Genomic DNA, 20,489 nt, shown 5'->3' with positions numbered 1-20,489 from the left:
TTTTTAAATCCAAATTTTCAAAATCCCCTACGTGGAACGATAACCACATGCATGCAGATTACAACGCAGTTTGGTTTTTTTTTCTTTTAGAAAATCCGTTTTTGAGTTAGAGATGAGACCATGGTGGGGGAAATTTTTTTGTTGTTCCACAAAAATCCTTATAACTTTGTAAGAACATGATATTTCTTAATAAAAATTCAGAAGAATGATCTTTAATGTATATTTTATAAAACAAAAAAAAACCCGATTCCCAAATTCCTTTATTATCCCAGTCAAAAAAATTCCCGAAAATCACCTATTTTTCCGATCCTCACAGTGGCTATCCCCTTTAATAAAAAAAATCAGACCAAAGAAATTTAAAAATTCTCACCGTCATCCAAAGTTTGGTTCAATTTTTTAAAATCATTGACTGCATGCACCCAAGTAATTTTGGTAAGATTTCCATGGATAGTCGAGTCAAAGAAGGTCGCCGCGTCTGGCGCAATAGTCCCCATTGTGGCTTCTAAAAATGTTGAATAGTTCATATTTAATAAAATAAAATGAAACTTAAAGTAAGATTTAGCAACATTAACAGCAATAAAAATCTAATCTAGACCAGTTGAATGGTCACTGGTCACATGAATTAATAATAAGTGTAATATGAGTCAGATTGTATCAATGTCAGTTTAATACCCTCGAGTCACGTTGCGTGACAAATTTATTGGCGCTAAATTAATACCAACATTATAACATTATTAGATCTAAAGTTTGCCTCTTCACTCCGAGGTTCTCTTCTTATTTTATTTTTTATTTTTTGCTCCTCTACTGCTTGCAGTATCTTTTATGTCAATTACTGCGTTCTATATCTGGAGTCATGGTCAATGTTTATACGATCGATTATTATCTATTTTTATCAGGTAATCATTTTTATTGTTTAAATCAATATTTCTTGTTTGTTTTTATATTTTTACCATCTGTAAGCTTTTACTCTGTACTGATAAGAAGTTATCAATGCATTTTTTTAAAAGAGTTTTCTGTATCTATATAGATAAATTTTTCATTGTTTTATTGTAAGATAAAAAATTTATCATAAAACACAAAAAAAAATATATTTATAAGTAACATAATAAAAATTTTTCATTTTTTTTAATTCAAAAAAATTTTTTTTTCAAATTAATTTATATCATGATTTACAATCATAATCATAAAAATACAAGTCTAGGAATTATTGGTAATATTTTTTGTCTTCCGAGTGTAAAAAGAAAAATAATATTTTTATCATTTAAAAAAATTAAAAAAAAAAATTTTTTTTTTAAGTATTCTATTTTAAATGAACCATAAAAAAATGTAATTGTTAATAAAAATTTTAAATATCGTACAGTAAAACTAAAAAATTACCTACTTTTTGTTTAAAAAAAGAAAAATAGAAACTTGATAATAAATTTAAAAAAAATTGTAAAATTAATAAATTCTACTGAATTTAAAAATTAAGCGGTCGCATGGATTAAGATTTAAAATTTTTTTCTATAAGTTAAACAAAAAAGTGTGAAAAAAAATATTTAGCATTGAGCTAAAAAAACAAAAAGAAATCTATTTTAATTTTTAGCAATTAACACACGACTTTCATTTATAACACGAAACACCAATGAGAAAATGAGAGTAAACTGACCGTAGTCAATGCGACAGAATAAAGTCAAGCGTAGGTCTAATTAACGATAACATATCGGGGCTTTTAACTATTTTCTTTGTTCTACTATTTTAATTGATGACTCAAAACCTTTCCTTATCTCTCTCTCTCTCTCTCTCTCTCTCTCTCTCTCTCTCTCTCTCTCTCTCTCTCTCTCTCTCTCTCTTTACATATGGATAAATGAAAATAAATACATAAAATAAAGTATGAACGTCGAACACGTATTGTATATCGGAAATGATATGCCCTAGTGCACTATCTACTATCGATATCCACTAATTAAATTTGCGCCACGGTCATCAGTGAAAGCAATTGTATAAGAACGTTAAACCTCTGTATATTTTTTTTCCTTTATGACAATATTATTTTTGCATTGATATTATAAAATTTTGTAGTGGATTAAGAATAGAAATTTTCATAGTTATCAATGTCAATTTAAATTTTAAAAGTCATTGATTTTATCGAGTATTTTATTTTTATTTTTCCTTTTATATACAACCGAACGGCAACTGGCCCGTGACAGGATTCTGTAATATTAATATTTGTTCAAAATGCTTAGATAGAATCCAAAACAACTTTACAATAAATTTTTTCTACGAAAAAAATGCTCTGAATTATTATCCAATAGGTTATTATCATAATAAATTACCCGTGCAAGATCTTAAACGTGACACAAACCAAGACTCTTTTAAGACGCCAAAAACAGATTCCGGGAGCGGATTTTTGAAATTTGGTTCTCGAATTTATTGTGAAAATAAAGGTAAAAGCAAAAATATGTAGATATTAATATCTTTTTTTCAGGACTTGCCAGGCTTCCAAAAATTTTACTGCTTAATTATGATATTATAAAGTACCAATATGCCAAATTCCATTAAATTCTGAACGTCAATTCTAAAACCGGTAGTACTACTTTAAGATAGTCTTTAAAAAATTTTTTAAGATTGTTTTAAGACTATTTTAAGATGATCTCACAGCGATAGAGCTCCGGAAAATTATTATGGAGCGTCTTAAATAAGTCTTAAAATTTTCGGATAATAATTTTTCAACAATTTCAAATTCAATTTGAAAAGAGCGTACTCAAAAATGTTGCGATTAAAAACTCGCAAAATTGTAAAAAAAATGTCTAAAAATTAATTTTTAAAACAAATTCGATAACCAAATTTCAAAAATCTGCTCTCGGAATCTGTTTTTGGTGTCCTAAAAGAGTCTTGGTTTGTGTCATGTTTAAGATCTTATATAAACGACATTTTTAAGACACTTTTAAGACGATTTTTTTTTTGCACGGGTAACTATTGCTGAAAAGCATATAAAACCTTGAAAAGGCACAAATTTAGGTCGGCCTTTCCAATGAAACTGAATTTAATTAAAAAAACTCATTTTATCATATAAATACACTGTAGAAAAAATTTCCTCATCCTCTTAATTATATAGATGATAACGCCATATTAATTTTTTCTTACAGAAAATTTTATAAGAAAAAATTTATTTATCCTGGCCGGGAATCGAACTTGGATTTTTCGGTTGCCCATAAGGCCTGCCAAAGTTAAGCTACTTAAAATTCAGATCACTGCGGTTTTAAGCAAATTAAATTTTAATTTTAATTTTAAACTCGATTTTTTTAGTGAAAAATATAGCTTGAAATTACATAATACATATGATTAATTAATAAAAAAATTTTGAAACAACAACGGAAAAAAAAATCGTTTTCAAACAAAATATTACGATGTCGCAGTACTTGTACTCTGTACACATATTTAATATTTCGAATAATAAGATTATCCAAAAAATGATTTACGTGAACAAACAATAAATATTTAAAAGGCATTTTGCCGGTACATATTTTTGTTTTTCTTATAAGTGTATGAGTTTTTAACATATTAATCATAATGATGTTTGCTGAGTCGTCGTGAATTCGTCTGTGAGTCATTGTCAATATACTCATCGGTCTTTATGTGGTGTAATCAAATTTATAAAAATTGCTATCTTAATGTCACCGCACCTTAGAGGTTATTATTAATTTTACTTAATTAAATTTTTTTAATTTTATTGTTATTATCATTATTATTTATAGATTTACTAATTTATTTTCATTATCTATTAATTTTTTAGGAAAGTTTAAAAACAAGTGTGAATAATTTTTTATTTTTAAAAATGATTTTTAACATATTAACGATAATTTTTAATATTTAATTAATTTTTAATATTTATTGACAATAATTTTTACCATTTAATTACAATTTCCAGAAATTTTTCAGATTAAAAAAAAAATTTTTTTTAATAATTAAAATTCCCCATATTCTTAATCTACATTAAAAATTTCCCAATAAATCGTTAAAATAATATTAATTTTAAAAAATCACTTAATCATTAAATGGACCATATTTAAAAACCCATAAGTTAAGTTTAATGACTTTTCCAATAAAACCGAGTACATAGTAATATAAAATTACATTTTTTCAAATGGCCCTTTAAACGTTTACTGCGAAAACATTAAAACCAAAAAAAAAAATAACAACCAGCTTCTAAAAAAATCAGTCAAAGTGATTCATACTCGAAAGACGTGACTTTCTATTTAAAGTCTAAATAACATCTGGACATTTTTCAGCCACAATCTGTTATGAATACATTATTTTTCTTTAACTCACGCTGTATATAACTATCTACGTTTTATGTATAATACTATATGTAACACATACTTCAACGTGTAACATATAACTTATAAGTTATAAGTTTAGCTTGGCTTGGAGTAGTCACTTTAACTATTATTATTAACCCTCTTATCTTGGATCCCCGATTTCCGATTGCTCGTTTGTACTTTTTTAATTATTATTATGTATTTATTGCCCACTTTTGCTCTGTAGTTCTCAGTTTACTCTTTTAATACTCAAAATTTTTTTGGATAGCGAAAATGAACAATTTTGCAATAATAATTTTTTGTTTATTAATAAGCGATTCAAGTATTCGATATTCAAAATCACATTAAAATTTTTTTAGTGAATTATTATTGTACGAGCAAAAAAAGAAAAATGTAAAAATTATATTATAAATAGTAATAAGCATCGCTTCGTATAAAAAACTAGAAAAATTGCAGTTTAAAATAACATTTTTGTAAATTCAAACTTTGAATGTTAATTTTCAGAGCTTTCAATGTAATATTTACATTTTATAATGTAATTCTAACGAAATCTGTAATAATTACAATCTGAAATTGTAATTGATTTCTATACGGAGCGCCACGTTATATTATATAATGTAATTCTTCTCTTTTTCTTTTTTCCTCGTAAAAAGAGTTTCTTTTAAAAGCACTTAGGAAATTTAAAAACCTATCAGGCAATTTTTAAAGTATTTTCTCCGCTTGTTATTTGATTCATGTGTATCGCGTTTCAAATTGTATTTACCTCACATTTTGTGGCCCAGTAATTTAGACGCGCTATGTTAGCATATCAGGGCTAGTCAAATAATAAATAATTCAAAAATTAATAATGAAAATTCTGAATCACGGAAATGTTGAATTAGGGATAATTAGGGCATATATCGTAAATTTTTTAAATTTAGATAATTGTTCAAAGTTAAATTATGGAAAAATTAATTAATGAAATGGTTTAAAAAAATCGTTTTTTCTAATTTTTACAGTCAAAATAGAAATAAAATTATTCTTATGAAATTTTGAAAATGTTTTTACTAATATATCGAAAAAAATTTTAATTTTGGTAATTTATTAGTTTCACTGTCCCTAAAATTTAAACTCATAACAATGATATTTAAAACTTTTTTTAATCTTATTAAAAATAAAATGTTAAAAAAAAATCAAAAATGTCAATTTTTCAATAAAAAAATTTTTTTGTTGTAAAAAATTTACATTTTTGAAAAATTTATTTTTACAAATTTTCATAATTCCGCTGTGAGGTAGAAGAAGAAAATGTTAATTTTTTACCAATTTAAAAGACGGACAATGAAAAATCGAATTGTAAAAAAAATAATTTTTAATTTAAAACATTTTTTTATAACAGCAAAAAAATTGTAATTTTAATTGAAAATTTTCCAATTTTCTAGTATCTTGTGTTTTTTTTTTTTAAATAAATAAATTAAAATAAAAAAACATTTAAAAATTTAAAAAGATAATTGTTAGATAGTTATCAACACTACATTAACAAAAGTTCGTAGGTATCGGAAAAAAAATATAATAAATATCTATCAAAGCAATAGCTATCATACGTCCTTGAGAAAATAATTACAAACTTATCATATCGACTTAAACCATTTTTCTCCATGCAAACTTATCAATTTGTTTTAAAGCCGTGACAAAAAAGAATTCCGTTTCTTCCTGGTGAATATTTAAATATTCCAAGAAAATATACTTTAAAACTGTGGTAAATTTTAATTAAAAACGCATAATTAGCTGTTTAAAAAAGTGATAAGAAGAAGTGTCAAAATAAGTGAAGTTTTGACTTACGTGCCAGCCCAAAAACAGTGAGAACACAGAAAAAGATACTCATTTTATAAAAATAAATTATAAATTTAATTAAAACGTACAAACAACCGTAAAAAAATTGCAAAATGTAATGTAATGGAATGAACACTGTCGAAGCGTTTACCTCGAGTGCTACGAACTGACTAAGCCTTTGAATTTATGGTTGTATATTGTATAGCTAGTGTTCAAACCGGCCGGTAGAAAACATTGAGAGCTCATTGGTTGTACTGGTGTATTACATACAATATCCACATCCACATATGTTAATATTGGCTCGCATGTGTTGGAACTTCATGTCGGGGTCTAAGGCTTTATACCTGGTAAAATTCGGGGAAAATATTTTTTCCCGCCCTTAGACTATTAACTATTAGTCCTTCCCCTTAGGGATCAAGAGATTTTTAAAAGGCAGAGTCATGGTTAATTTTTTAAGAGATTCAACAAAGAAAAGACTCGAAAAATAATTTTTTTCTCGAGAGCTCTCAAGTTCTTGGTAAAAAATAAAAAATTTAGATTCTGTCAATAGATTTTTACCTTAACATCATTAACTTTCTCAAAAATTTGGTTTTTTTTTTAATCTAAAAATTTTATAAGTTTGAAATTTCGTCTAGGAAATTTAATGTTATGTAAAAAAAGTCTCATTATTTTGTGATAAATTCATTCGTTTGAAAGTTATTTAGCGTTAAAATTAATCTTTGATTAAATTTCAGAATTTTTACAATGATAGAAAGATTTATTAATATTCCCCTCTAAAAAAAATATATATATACGCAGGCAAAAAAAAGTATGCTAGATATATACGTTGCACATAAAATATATGCGTCGCACATAAAAAATATACGTCATACATATTTTTTCCGTATGGAATTAAACAAGCTTTGTTAACTGTTAACAAATGATTTTTTAACATAAAATTATTGAATGAATATTTACTAACAGTTAATAAATGATTTATCAATTGTCAATAAAAATTTGTTTAGATTTTGGAATAAAAAGTAAGCATAAAAATTAAACTTTGTTATTTTAAATAAAACCACATAACCAATAGATAATTCAATTAAACCAAATTCATTCATTATTTTTGAATAAAACAACATTTGTAATGAATTATAGAATTTTTCTAGTGGTGAAAATAATTAATGAATCGTATCTTTATTATAAAAGATTTTTTTATTATATTCAATAAATAAAAAAATTGAAATAACAAACTATTTTTTCAATGTGTTTTAAAGTAAAGAATAGTATATTACACACCTGTGGCAAGAAAATGAGAAATGTCTCAGAACACATATATGTTGCCCGAGGCGAAGCCGAGGTCGACATATATGTGATCTGAGATATTTATTATTTTCCTGCCATAGGTTTGTATACTATTTTTCTGTCCGACAGAGGCGGAAAGCGGCAATTTCGTTTAGCGCAGCGGGCCGAAAGTTGCCACTTTCCGCCTGGAGGGCAGAAAAAAATATTAAAATATGTTTTTCATGTTGTGCATTGAAAGAACAATAAAAAAATAAAATTTGTTAACGTCAATTTTTCAAACTTTTATCATTTTAGAAAAATGCATTTAATGAGTCCAATTTAATTTATTTCACAAAATTTTGGAAAATTTTAAAATTGATTAAGTATTTTTTTTTTTTCTTTTAATTGTTCTACTTTCGACGTGCAACATAAAAAATATAACAATGCTGGAAAATAAATGCATCACATTTAAATTGTTGATCTAAAGTCGAAATTTATTTTGTAGAATTTAAAAATATAAGAATTTTTCTGCCCTCCAGGCGGAAAGTGGCAACTTTCGGCCCGCTGCGCTAAACGAAATTGCCGCTTTCCGCCTCTGTCGGACAGAAAAATAGTATACAAACCTATGGCAGGAAAATAATAAATATCTCAGATCACATATATGTCGACCTCGGCTTCGCCTCGGGCAACATATATGTGTTCTGAGACATTTCTCATTTTCTTGCCACAGGTGTGTAATATACTATTACTTACTACGCCGGTCGAAAGTACGGGGTTCGAGCTGCGATTTCACGGCAGAAAGCCTCAGTTTTATGCCGTGATCAAGTCGCGCATTCGTCCTACGACGGGGAGCCGAAATAATGTACTCATGTACTGACAACGAGACACGAGGCGGCAGAAAGTCCGAAAGTCAGTAGTCGCGCTCACTTTATTACTTATGTTTAGAAGCCTAACCTTACTTGTGATTGTTATGAATGTATCTGTCTTGTTATGTGTTGATGATTTTAGATTGAAACTAAGTTAATTAAAGAAAATAAATATTTATTTTAATGAAATGAGACTTATTAAATATTTAAATTACAAAAAAAAACGAGAAATATTTTTTATTCTGATAGATATTTTCAAATAAATAAATTCATTATTGAACAAATAATTATTTGAAAAAATACAGATTTTTTTCTTAATTTTTTTTTTTCTATGCATTTTACGATTATTATTTCATTTTTCTATTTTTTTTTTATTTTTAAAATCAGTTAATTTATAATTTTAAATTTATTTAATTAAATTAAGATCTTTTCTCAAAAGAAAGTAGTAATATGATAGATTATAAATTAATATCTTTATTGACAGGTGTATTTGATGCCTACCCCCTTCCCCCCTCGCTTCGCTCGTGCCGCAAATGTTGGGGGCAGGCATCAATTTTTTTCAACGCAATTTTTTGCGTAATTTCGACCGGATAGCAAGAAAACTAGTATACACTACAAGGGCAGAAATTCAAGAGCCCTGAACTGCGCGCCATGATGCCCTCGGCTTCGCCTCGGGCACATGGCGCGCAGTGGAGGAATCTCAACTTTCTGCCCTTGTAGTGTAATATACTATTTATAAAATTTATTTTTGCGGAAATAGTGAAAACAAAAATTGATGTCAATTTTTCATAATTCTGTATTTACTTCTAAGAAAACTCAATTTTGAAAAAAAAAGCTCAACTTTTCTAAAAAAAAAAAAAAAGAATAATTTTCTGATCAAATAAAAAAATTTGTTTTGAAAAAAAAAATAAAAATCAACGGGTGAAAAGTTTTGATGCGCTGTTGTGGTCCGTTTTTACTCCTTCAACAATCTATCAACAAACTACGTCTTCTTAATAAATTGTCAGGTATCTGACATTTTCGGTATCATTATAATTAATGGTAAATGGTATAGACACACAGTAAACTATTTTTGTACTAAAATAGATAGTTCGAAAGGGTGATTAATGAGAGTGTGACAACAAAACTATATTTTCACAACAGTAGGCCATAAAATATTTAATACTTGATATTTAATAATGATAACAAAAAACAGCAATGCGTAACATCGTGAGGAAGGAGCCAAAATAATGGTGGCATTCATTTGGAGCACAAAAGACCTTCTGTTTAGTATATTCTTTTGGTCAAACCAAGAGTGTCCCCTCACACTTATATTTGTGTTACTATTATGTATATAAATATAAATATAAAGAAGAAGAATGTTATAGATGTGTCGAAACTTGAAACTTAGCGTCCATAATCTGTCCACGTTGAAGGCCCGAGCGTTCATCCGGTGGCCGTGATAATGAACGTGCTGAGATTTCGTTAGCAGAAGGTTACCACTCCAAAATTTTAGTTCTTTTTGTTTTAGAACTTTATTCGCGGGTATAAAGATTAGAAACTAGGCCGTTCTTATTTGATAAGCTTATTTTGGCTTCTTATTAAGAGGAAGTTCGATGACTAATCATTATCAAATCATCATTTTATCATTTGTCTGATAAAGTCGCAATCATAGAGACCTCAGACGTTTAATACTTGAAAAAGTTTAAGATATTGATAATAATGTAGTAGTCTAATTCTTAGCTCATCAATTTATTTAAACTATAACCATACACTGAGAAAAAAATTTCTTTTAAAAAAAATGAGGATTTTTATAAGAAGAAATTAATTTGTTGAAAATTTCAAACAATTTTATCTGAATTAAAATTTTTCTGATAACTTTATTGTTGAAAAAAAGTTTTCTTTCGAGAAAAAAACAATTTTGGATGAAAATTCGCAAGTTTTCTATCTAAAATTGTTTTTTCCCAAATTAAAAAAACTTTTTTTCTACAATAAAGTTACTGGGAGAAAAATTTTGATTTCTTCAGTTAAAAAATAAAATTTTCAACAAATTAATTTCTTGTCAGAACATTGTCTATTTTTTTCAATAGAAAATTTTTTCTCATCGTACTTTTCACAATATTCGAATAAATTTCATTACATCTCACAATAATTAATAAAACCATTTTAGAATATAGTTATATCAATAAAATGATACAATTAATAAAAATCAAGTGTAACTGTTACGATTAGGAGAGTACTTTGCGATTATAACATTGAATATAAATAAGCACTAGAAATTTGAATAGCGCCCTGCGCGCGCGCCTAAATTTTAACCAATAATGAATCGTGGCCCGTTTTTTGCGAGTTTCGACCTTTGACTAACTTCAAGACTTTCATGTATTTTAATTTAAAGGATATAATATATATAGGGGTCATCCATAAATTACGTCACACCTTAAAGGGGGGGGGGTATCACCAGAATGTGACATTGTGTGAACATTGAAAATTGTGACATTGAATCTCGCCGCATTGGGTTGCCCTATAGGGACCACACATAGGGATGTAACGCAAAGCCCTATGTGGCCCTCATTGGGTAATCCCTCTTGGGTCCCAATAGGGAAATCCCCATCAGAACCCCATCTAAATTTTGAAAGAAAAAATATTAAAATTTTCGAAAAAATTAAAAATAATTCAGGATTAGATACTCATATCATATTAGAACTCATTAGTGAATTTAATCTCGGATTGAAATGGAATTATTGATTGAAAAAATCCTTGGCGTAAGTTGGGCTCGAACTTGCGTCTTTTAGGTCCTCAGTCGTTCACGTTACCGCTGGTCCAAGCAGAAGCACTATTAAAGTGGATTCTTATTTCGTATACATTAACTTAGGCGGTTTACTGAAACATTATTCATGTTATACTGAAAATTTAAGAAATTATTTTTTTTTATTTATTTACTTTACTGACTTAAAAATAAAATTTTTGTAGAAATTAAATAGAAATTTGAAACATTAAAAAAAAAAAAAGTTTACTGAAAATTGTAAAAAAATTGAAAGAATCAAAAATAAAATTCCTTAAAACTGTCCGATTGATTTGGAATCCTCCTTATACTAGCAAAAAAATTTTTTCTAGAAAATTAAAATTTTTTTGAAGTGCAATTTTTTTTTTAATTTTCGGTAATTATTTACAAGTAGGGTCAACCCTATATTGGGCCATAACTAGGTGAAAAATTACATTTTCGATTTTTTTTTATTCTGCTTGTTTTTACGGCGCATTTATGATGAAAAAATGTCGTGAAAGAAAAAAATAAAGGTTTCGATAGCTTTTTTGCCTTTGATATTTAGAAAAAGTTTTGGCTTTCATGTTTTTGGATAAAATTTCTATTTTATCTTTTTTTGATGTTTTTGATTTTTTTTTTAAAGTACATAAAAAAACGAACAGTTTAAAAAACAATTGTTCAATTTGATGAAAAAAAAAAAATTTAACACAGCCTTGCTTGGGTTGACCTCACTTGTTAGTAATTACCAAATTTTCCTATATGTATAAAAATTTCATTATCAAAAATTTTAATTATTTTTACAACATAAATTCTTTTGCAAATGTGAATCTTCTCAAAAGTTGGATATTCTTCAAAAATTGAATTTTTACATATTGATAATAAAAATTTTTTTCAATTAAAATTTTTTTTTGTCGTGAGAAGAAAAAATTTCACGTATGAATCTTGTTTTAACAACATAAAAGTGTATTTTAGTCGAACAACTTAGTATTTGGATTTAATCTGAAATTGATCCCAAATTAATCTGGGATGACTCTGCTAAAAAAACTCCGGATTCACTCCGTGCGCGAATTGCTTAATTACTTCACTCCGAAACTCCGAGTAATGGGATTAAATTTCAATTCGGATTAAAATTTTCTGCGAATTCATCCCAATTTGTTACAATTTATTTTTAATCTCGTAAAACTAAATTTTTCAAAATATAAAGTTGTGTAAAATTTGAAAAAGCTTAACTAAATTTCATTGTTTTTATTTAACAATGTTGAATGAATTTTTTTCCTAATTCTTTTCTATACTTAACGGCTAATTTTAATTTGTATTTCTAATTAATTTACATTAAATATATGCTAACAATATAAGCTCACACAATGCATTTACAAGTGATGAATTGAAAAACTGATAGTTTTCCATTTTCACCCTAAGTATTCCCACTTTGGTCTCTTATGAATCCCAACTAGAAAAAACTTCTAAAAATTTTGTTATTTCACATTGGGCATTCCCACTTTGGTCCCACATGAATCTCAACTAGAAAAAATATGCAAAAAATTTTTTATTTTCATGTTGGGTATTCCCATTTAGATCCCACATAAATCCCAATTAGAAAAAAAGTTCTAAAAATTTTTTAATTTCACATTGGGCATTCCCACTTTGGTCCCACATGAATTCCAACTGGAAAAAAGTGCCAAAAATTTTTTATTTTCACGTTGGGTATTCCCATTTAGATCCCACATGAATCCCAACTAGAAAAAATTGCAAAAAATTTTTTATTTTCACGTTGGGTATTTCCATTTAGATCCCACATGAATTCCAATTAGAAAAAAACTTCTAAAAATTTTTTAATTTCACATTGGGCATTCCCACTTTGGTCCCACATGAATCCCAACTGGAAAAAAGTGCCAAAAATTTTTTATTTTCACGTTGGGTATTCCCATTTAGATCCCATATGAATCCCAACTAGAGAAATTGACAATAATTTATTTCGTTTTCAATTGGGATTTCCCAATTGGGTTCTTCATTGGGTCCTCATTGGGATTTCCCTATTGGGCATGCCCCATTGGAACCCAATGGGGCCCAGATGTATACCTTAGGTATTCCCAATATAATTTCTAGTCGGGTAGCTAACTCTGATAGACACGACACTCACTATTTTAAAAATGTCTACGTTATTTTTTGGAGTGCGGGGAATCTCGCTGCTGCCTGATCCGCAACCTCCTAGAAAAACGACCCGTAAACATCGAAAGGTTGTAGTCGAGTGCTCTCGAGCATTATGGAAGTTTTGTTTTAATTTTTTATTAGCTCGTAAATTCAAGCAATTATATATTTAATTGTATTTTTATTTGAATTTATGATAGATAGTTATGAGTTTTATTTTTATCACATTCATGTGTTTTACAAAGCTTTGATATTCAAAATATCCTTAAATTTATTTATTTATTAAATTAAATATTAAATATTAAATAATTATTTTTAAATAAAAATCGACATTATACACTTTTTCCTTACACGTTACAATTACAATTCTCCTTATTTTTGTTATACAAATATTAGGTATTAGTCTTTGGTAACAAATCAAATTTTTTTTTTTTTTAATTTTTATTTGAATTTATGAATTTATATAAATAAAAATTTACAGATGTCTAAAATCACGGGTTTCTAAATTTGCTGGTCTATATTAATAGATGTCAATTGCTTAATAAGAATTCATATATTAATAACTGTCAATATTTTTATAAATATAAGTATTCAAATATCTTTTTACTAACTTCTCTGAATTCAGTTCATTTTATTTAATTCAATGTCTATATTTATATTTGATAAATTTAAAAATTATCCAATTATATTGTTATCTTTTTTTTTAATATTATAATTTTACTTTTATTTATTTTGTGGTGTGTAATCATTTTAATTGCTAATATTTTCAATTTATATTTTAAGTGTGATTGATATTTTGAGTTATTTATTTTCAGTGAATTATTTTGTCAATTTTGTTTAAAATGATGCTTATAAAGATTTTCCTTTTATTGATTTCTTTATTTACAGATGTCGAAATTTTTATTTTTCTATTTTACCATAAAATTTTCAACCGGTACGAATCAATGACGCGCACTGTATATGTGAATAAAAAACTTAAAATATTTACGAACTCAATTTATATTTATTAATACTTTAGCACTCTCATGAGATTATCTCTCACGCAACAACATCTAACTTCTAAAGCAGCGTTGTAATGCAAGTGAGATACTAAAATTCTCAAGAGTTCTGAATAGTAAGGGTCTGAGTAGGTTTAAATCGTCGGCGAGTGCTCGCTCGCTTTTCTAAAAAATGAAAATAACTGTTTCTTTTTAATGATTTTTAAATACATGCATAAAATTGAAAAATGTGTGACGTCACATCAAGGGGGAGGGGGTTCGGAAAATGTGACAACCTGTGACAAGGACGGGGGGAGGGGTTAAAAAGTCCTGAAATTCGTGTGACGTAATTTATGGATGGCCCTATAAATATAATCTAGTGGTGTGTGTCCCAGAGGTAGAGTAAAATCTGTCTTTTGCCCCTTGACTCTCGAGGGTGTTAGCCTTTGCTAACACTTAGCGTTGTTCTTGGGGTCCCGTGACGTCATGAGCCCCTTGAATGCGGGGGAAGGGATTTTATGGCGCAAAGAGTACAGTCGTTGACGGAAAATTTTCGAGAGTGGAAAAGTACTCCCACAATTTAAGTTGACTTACAACAGTCTTAAGGTAGTTGTTGCGTGAAAGACTTTTTCAAAGGATTTTAATGAAACTTCTCTAGATATTTATTTAATTAAATACCAATAAAACGAACCTAATGAATTTTTTGGGGTTATATAATATTGATATCGACGATAATAATGATATCGACTTTGATTTAGACGACGATGATTTAATCATACGTATTCCAAAACGTTATATTCGAAATGTGCAAGATCCTTTTGATTTTTATTCAAACATCGAGTTCAAGCAAAGATATAGATTTGACAAGGATAGTGTTAAATTTGGAATATTACCACTAATAGAACAAAATTTAACTAAAGTCAATAAACGAGGATTACCAATTCCACCAATTTTTCAATTATTATGTTTGCGATTTTATGCAACTGTAAGTTTTCAGGTAGTTATAAACTAAGTTAACAATATTTATTTCTTATTTACAGTTGAGGAGCTGATTTTCAAAAGGGTATCTTTTCATATTTTAAAAGAGCAGTTTTTTGAACTTTTAAATATTAATTACTTCGAGAATTATAAAGATTTCTAAATGGAAGTCAAATTGTAGCTTCATAATCGATAGCACTTTATAGCTACATTAAAAAAGTTCAATAAAAATATTTATAATTGAAGATAACCAGTTTTTTGTCTTGATTAATCAAAAATGAAAAGATACCCTTTTGAAACTCAACTCTTTAGTTATTAACTAACTGAGAGAACGCTGAAAAGAGCGGTTTTATTTTTTAAACAGATATACATTTTAATAAAAATATTCTTACAGCTCATTTTAGGTGACACCATGACAGTATCACAACCAAAAGTTTCCAGAATAGTTTTTCGTGTGAGCGTTTTACTTGCAAGCAAAATTCATGATTACATTAAAATGCCTCGAACTCAAGCAGCGAAATTAGAAAACCAGAGACTTTTTTAACGTTTGGGATTTGGTAATGGAGCAATTGGAATACCCGGGGTTGATGGAGCAATTGGTTGTACTCATATCCGATTAGTTCATACAAGGTTTCCAAATATTAATGAAATCTACCGAAATCGAGAGGTTTATTTTTCTCTGAATGTACAAGTGAGTACTTTTTACACGCTTTATATTAGCTTCACTTATTATTTTCACTACATAGAAAAAAAGGTTCACTTGAGCCAAGAAAATATTTTTAACTTCCCGCTAAGAAAATCGAAGATTTTCAAAAATCGGGAAGTTATTGTTTTCACCCCGTTTTGCAAAAATCGAGTTTTCATCAGATCTCGACGTTTGAAGGTCACAGGAAGCTTCCCTGACTATCCCCGCGAGGTTGTCACGGTGTCTGTATGTGTGTGTGTGTGTGTGTGTGTGTGTGTGTGTGTGTGTGTGTGTGTGTGTGTGTGTGTGTGTGTGTGTGTGTGTGTGAAAGTATGTGAACCGCTTATAACTTTTGAACAGCTTGACCGATTTCATCGCGGTTGGTGCCATTCGAAAGGGCTTGACTAAACTTAGATTTTGAAAACTATTTGGACCGATTCAGATCAATAGATTTTGAGAAATCTTAAAAAAACTGAAAAAAAAATTTTTTTCAAATGTGGTTTTTTTGGAATAACTTTTAAACGGCTTAAAGGTTCAATTCTGAAAACTAATCAGCTCTTAACCTCAAAAAACAACGTCGATCGCCACCAGTCCGGTCAAAATCGGTTGATTCATTCGAGAGATATCGTGAACGAAAGAAAACCGAAAAAAGTGTTTTTTCGGAATAACTCAAAAATTCCTAGCGCGATCAATTCAAAATTTAAGATTCTTTGTGAGGCTTAAAAAACTGCGTTGAATGTTTTTAACCGCGTAAAAATCGGTTTATTCATTCAAAAGTTATTGCGGTTTAAAAATTCAAAAAATAGTGTCATCAAATCTCTATCAGACTTTTGAGCTCGAAGAGCTTTAAAGCATAAAAAAGCAATCTCTTTGAGCTCGGAGAGCTCAAAATAACCCATAAATTGTATTTTTGAGCTCGAAGAGCTCAAAAACGTCATTGGTGCAATTTTAAGCGCCTAAGTATGGAATTAGCGGGAAGTTGCAGGGATGGCCTTCAGGGTCAACCGTTTTCCTAATTTTTTTTTTTATTGATTAACATGTCAAATGAGAAGATTAAATAATATTGAATCATTTTTTTTTATTCAATATGTATAATTGCACGCTAAAATAATATGAAATGGGTATCAAATATTCAAGAGAAAAATTTTCTCAAGGTAAGAAAATTTTTTTCTCAGCTGAAGTAGGTGGCGCTGCTTCCCTAAAGTATCTAAAAATCTTGACTAAATATAAAAATTTATTGTATCAAGTATTTATGATAATTTGAATTAAGAAAAAATAACTTCCACCAAGAATAGAATTTCAAGATAAATTTTTACTTCGGCCAACACAACTTCGGTCTTCACGGAAAAAAGAAAACTCGAAATATTAAAGTATAAAATGTAAAATCGGTCCCGTCGTAATCAAAACTAGAAAAATTACAGTTTGAAATAACATTTTTCTAAATTCAATTTTTTAATTTTATATTCAGAGCTTGCAATGTAAATATTACATTCTACAATGTAATTCTTACAAAATCTGTAATAATTACAATATGAAACTGTAATATTTCCAGTTTTCATTACGAAGCGCTACGTTGCATTATATACTGTAATTTTTCGAGTTTTCTTTTTTCCGTGTTCCTTCAGGCACCCGAAAATTTTCTTAAGCCAAGAATTTTGTTCTACAGTCAAAAAATTTTTCTTTCTGTGTAGTTATTACAGACTGAACAAATTATCATAAAATAATTTTTATTATTTCGTAGACGATTGTTGGCCCACGAATGGAATTTTTAGACATCGTCCCAGAATGGCCTGGTAGTGCTGATGATAGTCGAATTTTTCAAAATTCTCGAATTTACAAGAGATATTCTGAACGTGAGCTAACTGGTATACTTGTCGGTAATGCTGGATATCCATGTCTACCTTTTCTAATGACGCCCGTTGCCAATCCAGTTACAGATTAACAAATAGCGTAAGCAGCAATAAATAATATTTATTTTTATAACAGAGAATTTTTATTAATGTACAGAATTTTGCCTGAAATAGCTATAATAATATTCAGAGTAGAACTCGAATAATAGTTGAAAGAACTTACAGTGTTTGGAAGCGAAGATTTCCTTGTTTATCAAGAGGATTAACAACTAAACTTGTTTGTTCAACGACAATTGTTGTAGCTTGTGCTGTGTTGCATAATTTGTCTTTAATATTCAATGATAAATTACCTGACAATGATTTACAATATGACAAAAATGAAGAACCCAACGAAGAAATACCTGCCCCTCAACCAAATTTGCAGCCTAATGAAATAAACATAGTCTTATAATTATTTCATTAAGAAATAATTTCAATTTTATTCCTATAATGGATGAAATTTCTATGCGAGTAAATGTTCTTTGCAACGATAATATCATCAAATTAAAGTTTTTACATACGTAGAAAAAAAATTTACTTGAATCAAGTTAATAATTTTGAAGAACTTCATCTTCTTGATTTGAGTAGAAAAATTCTTAAGGTATATATATTAATATTTACATATTTTTGCCTTTACCATTAATCCTTATATAAAATCTCAGACTTCATTTTATTTCACAAAACTGGACATTCAGATTCTTATAAAAATTAAGACAACGAGAGAAAATAACATCTAGAACATATTTACTTACAATCAGTATGGTTTCAGAGAATATGAGAATATTTGTTAATAAAAAACATTCAAAATTTATCTCTGTCTCTCTTTCTACAACGCGATTTAGTATAGGGGAATCTACTACGTTAATCAAATAAGGTTAGGTCTTGGAATTTAACTCTTGTGGTAACGGTAGTACTACCTTAAGCTAAGAAATTTTTCGTAGCAATTTTGACCCAAACATCGCCATTGGTAATATTTGCATCCAGAAATTCAAGCTGGTATTCTTTATAGACCGCAATAAGAAGTAAAACTTTATTTTTTCTCCAATTCTTGACATCTTAAATTTGATGATAACAATCCCTGTTTAAAATTTCCAATAGAATTCCATCAAAAGCGACAAAAGCCACTTAGAAACCCATAAATTTTATTGGTTTCTAAGTGGCTTTTGTCGCTTTTGATGGGATCTTATTGGAGATTTTCAACAGGGATATATTTAATACAAATATATAAAAAAGTAATGAACTAATATTTAATGTTGATAAAATTTTATGAGATTGAAATTGACCGAACTTTAGAAAATTACAAGAAATTTCATTTAACAAATAAATTAATACAAATAAGACAATTAAATAAATTGAAGAGGTGGTAATTTAAAAATTTACTGATAAAATTTATTTAAAATCCAATCTCCGCAATTCATTTATGAGAAAAAACAAAAGAACTATAAAATCCTGTTGATTCATTAACTGAAAATATAATTGTTTGGCTTTCTGCATTACTTACCTGCACTTTTATTATTGTCATCTTTGTTATTTCTTTCGAATCATACCTTTGGTTATATGCTGGCATAGAACGATCAAATACAAAACATTCTATGGATCGATTAATTACAATATTAAAAAAATCAGTCTATACATATTATACCTGATTTTTGGATACATTAGAGGTATTCATAGTGGTTATATACGATAATCATTTGTAAATTATCAATATACCATATTTTAATTAATTTCATATTTTTACCTTTATTTATACAAAACTCCAAAAATTGAGCAGCAAACATCGTATCTGCAAAGTAATAACGAAAAATTATTATGAAAACAAAATAAGGTTATGTATTTACTTTTGAAATATTAATATATATAATGGCAAATTTACCTGTCTTTGCACGATCAAAAATTTCCTGCGTAACTTTCAACTCGTATTCAACATTTTTAACACAGTCTAATAAGGTTAATTTTTTGCAATTCTTCCATTGTTTTATTTATTAATCCAAACTAATTACAAAACTTTATAATTTAGTGATTAAACTGTAGGTATTGTTTATAAGACGTTAGGCACTCGAGTGGTTTTGACTGATCACGTGATCAAAGTACTGCGAATAAACCTTACCTCGAAAACGCCAATGCTCACAGTAGAATATGGCTCACTGTGCAGTGCTCGCAGTGCATATCGGAACATACCCTAAATTTTACTTGATTCAAGAATTTTTCATCTTCCCGTGTAAAAATCATCTGATATCATGATGAGGTTCATTATGAATATCATAATGAATCTCATATTTTGACACAAATATGAGATTCATATAAAAGCCATATTGATATGCATTTGATACCTGTAATAAGTAAAATATTTATGGGAACAAATTTTTTTTTCACTAGATTATAAAATTTTTATTTTTCTTGTTGGAGAAAGAAAATTTTTAGTAATTTGATTATGAAATCATTATGATAATAACATGAATTCGGAATAAAGTGATGGTCATATCTGCATAAATCATAGTGATATTGTTAGCCTTTTTAAATCGTAATCTAAAATTATTGAGTCATAACTATATACAGGAAATAATGCAAATTAATTAAATTAAAGAAATTTTTAGGAGGATTCAAATTGTTTTTAAAATAAAAAATAATTTTCTTAAGACGAAAAAATTTTTTCAGTCAAAAATTTTTTTCAAACCAAGATAGTGTTTTTCTAAATATTCTTCTAAGTTAAGAAAATCAAGGAAGAAAGTAAAGTAGTTCAACAGTATAGTGCATGATAAAAATACTGTTTTTCTCAATTATTATACATTTCCTCTGATTAACAGAAAAAATGAAAATTTTACTAATCAAC

At 28.0% G+C, this 20,489-nt stretch overlaps 1 protein-coding gene and 1 long non-coding RNA gene across 4 annotated transcripts in view; one reads left to right on the top strand and one right to left on the bottom strand.

The window, feature by feature from the left end:
* The window catches only part of LOC123271017 (protein FAM151B), a 66,334-nt gene that overhangs the window by 12,666 nt on the left and 33,179 nt on the right, over positions 1-20,489 (bottom strand). Inside the window, exons 1-3 of one of the 3 annotated variants that reach the window (XM_044737232.1) lie at positions 19,533-19,625; positions 19,398-19,442; positions 371-502 (exon numbers count right to left, since the gene is read on the bottom strand). In XM_044737232.1, coding sequence (XP_044593167.1) covers positions 371-502; positions 19,398-19,437 — 172 coding nt within the window. In that variant the 5' untranslated portion in view covers positions 19,438-19,442; positions 19,533-19,625. Of the gene's footprint in view, positions 1-370; positions 503-6,119; positions 6,293-19,397; positions 19,443-19,532; positions 19,626-20,489 lie in introns of those variants that run through there. The other 2 variants (XM_044737230.1, XM_044737231.1) reach the window with 2 other exon arrangements.
* LOC123271019 lies at positions 749-17,859 on the top strand. The gene is made up of 4 exons (XR_006510759.1): positions 749-896; positions 15,477-15,773; positions 17,509-17,717; positions 17,792-17,859. It is a non-coding gene; the product is annotated as an uncharacterized LOC123271019 (long non-coding RNA).

Source organism: Cotesia glomerata, linkage group LG8 (assembly GCF_020080835.1).
Source record: "Cotesia glomerata isolate CgM1 linkage group LG8, MPM_Cglom_v2.3, whole genome shotgun sequence".
NCBI classification, from domain to species: Eukaryota; Metazoa; Arthropoda; class Insecta; order Hymenoptera; family Braconidae; genus Cotesia; species Cotesia glomerata.
The sequence above is the reverse complement of the archived record's forward strand: the minus strand, read 5'-3'. Positions and strand labels throughout refer to the sequence as shown.